Source organism: Hevea brasiliensis, chromosome 12, assembly GCF_030052815.1.
Source record: "Hevea brasiliensis isolate MT/VB/25A 57/8 chromosome 12, ASM3005281v1, whole genome shotgun sequence".
In the NCBI taxonomy this organism is placed as follows: Eukaryota; Viridiplantae; Streptophyta; class Magnoliopsida; order Malpighiales; family Euphorbiaceae; genus Hevea; species Hevea brasiliensis.
In genome coordinates, this window is record NC_079504.1 from 8547134 (window position 1) to 8553091 (window position 5958).

A 5958-nucleotide genomic window follows, 5' to 3' on the forward strand; every position below is an offset into this window, starting at 1 on the left:
AAATCGAAAGTGCGTCCTTGCGACCAATTTGCCAAATTGAACGCCCGATTTGACTTGAACGGCCTACGTTGCTTCGAAATAATTTTTTAATTATACTCAAAATGGATTTAGAGGATGGCATCCGCAATTAATTAATTTTATTTTTATTTTTTTCAAATACAATCATTCCATTTTGTTTTTATTAAACCAAACTAATTGTATCGTCTTGCTCTTACCTGCCAATTAAGATATTATTTTGAGGAAACAATTATTAAGTTTTAAGTAAAGTATATAAATAATACCTTCACTTTGAGTAATGTAAAATTTCTTAATTTTTAATTTAAATAATATAAAATTTTATTTAATATTTAATAGTTAATTTTTAAATTATTTTTTATTAAAATAATAATTGTTACATTAAAATTTATATTCTCTCTTTATTATTTTGACACCTATTAAAAAAATTAATTATATTCTCTTTTTACCAATAGTTTTAACAATTCAAATTATATAAAAATATTTTAATATTTCAGAATCTGTTTATTCAAAATTATTAATTCATGAAAATATAATTTTTTAATTTAATAATTATCATATCAATATAAATAATTTAAAAATTAATTACCGTAAATCACTAAAAAATTTTATGTGATTAAAATTAAAAGTAAAAAAAAATTTACATTATCAATTAAAATTTAAATATCTTATTATTGTATACCTATTAACTTAATGCACTATCCATATAATTTACGCCTAAGTTTATAATAAAGAATGAAACGGGTAACCGCTAAATGATCCACATTAATGATCATCCATCGCTTGGTACTGTGGTGGTGCCACATTGAAAGAAGTGAGGCATCCCACTTAATTTTTTAGGGGAGGGGGGAGGGGGCAACTTAATGCACAATATGCAAAATCGTAAAAAGGGCAAAGTTTGAAGTCCTTTTTTTTAAATAAAAAATTTGTAAAAAAATTACAAACCATACAGAGAGAACAATTTCTTTTATTTTTTGAAAATTGTTTTAATATGCAAAATTGAAAACATTTTATGATTTTTTTTAAAATTAAAATAATTATATAGTAATTATTTATATTAATTATTATTATTAACTCAAAAAAACAGATCCACAAACACATAGATTCAATACACCCACGACAACCATCCTCACCCTTTATTAGGGTGTGCAAACGGTCGGTTTGGTTCCGAATCGAACTGAACCAAACCGATAAAACCAAAAATTGAAAATAAAAAATTTTAAAAACCGAACCGAACCGATTGATAAGAAAAAATCAAATCGAATCGAACTGATAAATATCGGTTCGGTTCGGTTTTAAACCGATCAAACCGAAATTTATAAAATTTCATATTTTTAACATTAAATCTAAATAATAAAAACATAAAAACAAAAAAAAATAGAAATCAAAACTCAAAAATCTTAAGGTTCGGTTCGGTTTTCTTTGATTTCGGTTCGATTCGATTCAATTTGGTTCGATTTTTTATTTCCTATATATATTAATAATTTCAGTTCGGTTCAGTTTTTTTGATTTTTTTATGAAAATAACCGAACCGAACCGATTAATCCAAAATTATCAAAAATATAAACCGAACCGAACCGATTAAATTTTAAAACCGAACCGATTGAACCGAATTAATCAGTTCGATTCGATTTTTCAGTTTAAACCGAAAACTGCACACCCCTACCCTTTATAACCATAAAGCTCTGAGCAAGAGTGAACAACAAGCACATGCAACCCTCTTCATGAAAGAATATCCTGCCAAATCAAACCACAATAGATCCAAAATATTTATAGCCCCACTTAGAGATGGGAGGAAGACCCATTCTTTGGGCAAGGGAAAGGGAAACCCTTCCTTGCATGAAAGAACAGAGGAAGTTGAAGAAACTCTTATCTCTAAAAAAGTACGGAGAGAAACAATAAACATTCTTGTTACTTATCATAAAGAATATTATTTATCTTTATGATATGAATTACACTAACTAGATTGCTGTAAGATTATTACAATATATCTATATGATACAACAAAATTTAAAGTCTGTAAATCATAAATTTTGAAAATTTCCTTAAAAATTTTTTATATGAACAGAATTTAAAGAGATTAAAAAAGAAAAAAAAGAAATAAAAATTATATATATGATTTCAATAATTTATTCATATTTATAAAGAATGAAAAGTAATGATATTTTTTTAGATAGACATATCTGTTTATTTCTAACAGACACGATTATTTATTTTAAATCGACATATCTTTTAACATATGTGACTATATTGATTTATTAATAAATACATCTGTTATGACATCTCTCCTGATAATCATAACTATTTGTGTGTAATAAATATGTTTGGTTATTAATAGATACATCTATTTTTTAACAAACACATCTTTTGTAATTAATTTATAAAAATTAAAATAAAATAATTATTTTATTTTACACACATATATGCTAAGTATTATTATAAAATAATATATATATATATATATTTAAATATATAATTCTATATATTTTATTAATTTCACTTCTTCATTTTTTTCGTATTTTAATATGAAAATTTTTTCTCTCTACATTATCAAATATACAAATTATTTATAATATTGCGTACTTGGCCATTTAGGAAATTGCAATGTTATAAATTGTTAAACTAAAAAAAAGAGTATAGTATATATATATATAAACTGTTTTTTATAATTAATTACCTTCTCAGTTTCCAAACTTTATAATTTGAGATGCCCAAGATTTACTGCTTACAAAAAAGAAAAAAAAAAAAAAAGATTAGTTAGTTACTTGCCGTCTGGGAATTCTGTACAATAAAAGGTCAAATTAGGAAAAGAAATATTACATACGAGGGAAAAAACTTCGTTGATGCATTTAGATGAATAACATATGTGCAAGATTACAGCAACATGTTGAGTCCCTTATTAGGGCAAGTAATTAATGATGTGTATGGTTTGGTTTCTGTATATATTTTTTAAGAATATTGAATTAAATTTTAATTTTTTTATTTAAAACTATTTTTTTTTATATTTCAATTAGATATTTTAATGTTTTAATTTGATTTTTAATACTTTAATTTTTAGTTCAGGTTAAATTTTATTTTATTATTTGAATTATATTAAATTAATGTTTTATTTTTATTTCATTATATTATTATAAAATAATATATAATTATTAATCGAGATTTCTAAAAAAGGTTCACACCTCAATAACTTTTCACTTTAGCAGTGCAAATAAATTATTTTATGACCACATCCATGTTATTTATGATTATTATTATTATTATTATATTGAAGTTGTAATTGACTGGGACTGCCTGCCTCAGATATCAATTAATAATACCATGCATCATGAGTTCTAGAAAGCTATAGTCTCTCCTTCAGATTGTAGAATATTCTCCGTATCCATAAAAATAACATTATTTTTTACAGAAAAATGAACCTGAGTTTTACATGTGACCTAATAATCTCTCGCTTTCCTGACATTTGTCTATAAAAGCCCCATGCATTCTCTTGCTCACAGCATCCCATTCTGTGTTTTGAGTAAAAACTAATTAACAATCTCAATCTACAAATTGTTTTGAAGTTCTTTCATAACGACAAAGAAGCAAGAGAATGGGTTCCTTAAGCTTTCTTCAAAAGCCTCATGCAGTCTGCATTCCTTACCCAGCTCAAGGCCACATAAACCCCATGCTCAAACTAGCCAAACTCCTCCACCACAAAGGCTTCCATATCACCTTTGTTAACACCGAGTATAACCATAAGCGCCTCCTCAAATCTCGAGGCCCCGACTCTCTCAACGGCCTCCCTACCTTTCAGTTTCATACCATCCCCGATGGCCTCCCTCCAACCGACGCTGATGCCACCCAGGACATACCATCCCTGTGCCAGTCCACCAAGAAAACCTGCTTGGCTCCCTTTAGAAACCTCCTCTCCATGCTCAATGACACTTCTTCATCTGACGTTCCTCCTGTAACTTGCATAATTTCTGATGGGGCCATGAGCTTCACTCTTGATGCAGCACAGGAGCTGGATATTCCTGAGGTTCTGTTTTGGACAACTAGTGCTTGTGGTTTTATGGCCTACCTTCAATGTCATCAGTTAATTGACAAGGGTCTCACGCCATTGAAAGGTTCTTTCTACTTACATTTCATTTCGAACCTACTTGATTCCTTTGAAGATGAAGCAATTAATTTTAATATTGATGATATCTTTTTCCTTGTTTTCAATTTGCAGATGAGAGCTACTTAACTAATGGTTACCTGGATACCGTTATAGATTGGATTCCAGGCATGAAAGGTATCCGCTTGAGGGATATACCACCTTTTATCAGAACCACAGATCCTGGAGACGCTATGATTGATTTTATAATCTCAGAGACTGAAAGATGTCAAAAAGCCTCTGCAATTATCTTGAATACATTTGATGCCTTGGAGCATGATGTTTTAACTGCACTTTCTACATTATTGCCCCCTGTATACTCCATTGGCTCTCTTCACCTTCTCCTCGATAACGTTGAAGATAAGGACTTGAAGTTGATTGGATCAAACTTATGGAAAGAAGAATCTGGGTGTCTTGAATGGCTCGACTCAAAAGAACCCAACTCAGTCGTTTACGTGAATTTCGGAAGCATCACTGTCATGACAAACGAGCAGTTGGTAGAGTTTGCTTGGGGACTTGCTAATAGCAACAAAACATTTATGTGGGTTATCAGGCCTGATCTTGTCGCCGGACATACCGCCGTTCTCCCGCCAGAGTTTGTGACAGTGACTAAAGAAAGAGGTCTTTTAGCAAGCTGGTGCCCCCAGGAACAAGTGCTAAGCCACCCATCAATTGGAGGGTTCTTAACACACTGTGGATGGAACTCTACCCTTGAAAGCATCTGTGCAGGAGTACCAATGATTTGTTGGCCTTTCTTCGCAGAGCAACAAACCAATTGCCGTTACATTTGCAGTGAATGGGGCATTGGCATGGAGATAAACAGTGATGTGAAGAGGAATGAAGTTGAGAGCCTTTTGATAGAGTTAATGGAAGGAGACAAGGGTAAAGAAATGAAGAAGAAAGCCATGGAATGGAGGCAGATGGCAAAAGAGGCTACTGCGAGTCTCGGAGGCTCATCTGTCCAGAATTTGGAAAACGTCATCAACCAAGCTCTACTGTCATCTTCTACAGATTAGACAAGCCGATGAAATCTATCGTTGTATTTTTTTTCTTCTTGGTTAATTATCGTTTAATTTTTATATTTTAATTAAATTAATATTTATCTTCATACTTTAAAAATCATATTATTTATTTTTTATATTTTTCTTTCGTTAAGTGATTTAATTTATTTATTAATTAATTAAGATTAATTAAATTATTATTTAATTTTATATTTTAATAAAATTAATCAATTAATTCTTATATTAAAAAAATATATTAACTGATATATATAATTTGACTCAATCAATTATTTATTTTTATAATTTTTTTCTAAATATAAGCTATTATAATAGCTTCCTCTTATTTTCTTTTTTCATTTTTTTTTCCTTAAATCTGTACTCTTTTCCCCTCATTTTCTCATTGTCTTCGTCTGTTGATAAAAATAATGTAAATTATTTATATAAATAGTTAATCAGTTTCATTAAATTTATAAGTAATCAAATAAAATTATTTTTTAGTAGAGAAAATATAAAAATAATATTCAAGAAATTAAAAAATTTTTAAAATGTAAATTTTAGATTTAGTCTCTGCATATTAAATTTTTATTTTTATTCAATAATATATTTTTCAAAATAGTATGTATTTCAAAATATATTGACCAACTAATTAATTTTACTAAAATAGATGGACTAAATAGTAGTGTTTTTCAAGATATAAGGATCATCTAATTAGTTTCTTTAAACTAGAAGGATTAAATAATATATTTTTTTAAATATAAAAATTAAATAGTTAATTTCATGAAAATACACGAACTAAATAATAATTTT

General features: G+C 28.3%; 1 protein-coding gene across 1 annotated transcript; it reads left to right on the top strand.

Annotated features, from left to right (window-relative positions):
* The first annotated feature begins 3528 nt into the window (after positions 1 to 3528).
* On the top strand, positions 3529 to 5287 carry LOC110649944 (7-deoxyloganetin glucosyltransferase). The gene is made up of 2 exons (XM_021804707.2): positions 3529 to 4121; positions 4226 to 5287. The coding sequence occupies exons 1-2, from the start codon at positions 3605 to 3607 to the stop codon at positions 5164 to 5166; spliced, it is 1458 nt and encodes a 485-aa protein (XP_021660399.2). The 5' UTR covers positions 3529 to 3604; the 3' UTR covers positions 5167 to 5287.
* The last annotated feature ends 671 nt before the right edge of the window (positions 5288 to 5958 follow it).

Excerpts from the sequence above, each read along its gene's own strand:
- LOC110649944 (XM_021804707.2), top strand. The coding sequence starts at position 3,605 with ATGGGTTCCTTAAGCTTTCTTCAAAAGCCTCATGCAGTCTGCATTCCT. Across the intron at positions 4,122-4,225 it reads GGGTCTCACGCCATTGAAAG|ATGAGAGCTACTTAACTAAT; the intron begins GTTCTTTCTACT and ends TTCAATTTGCAG.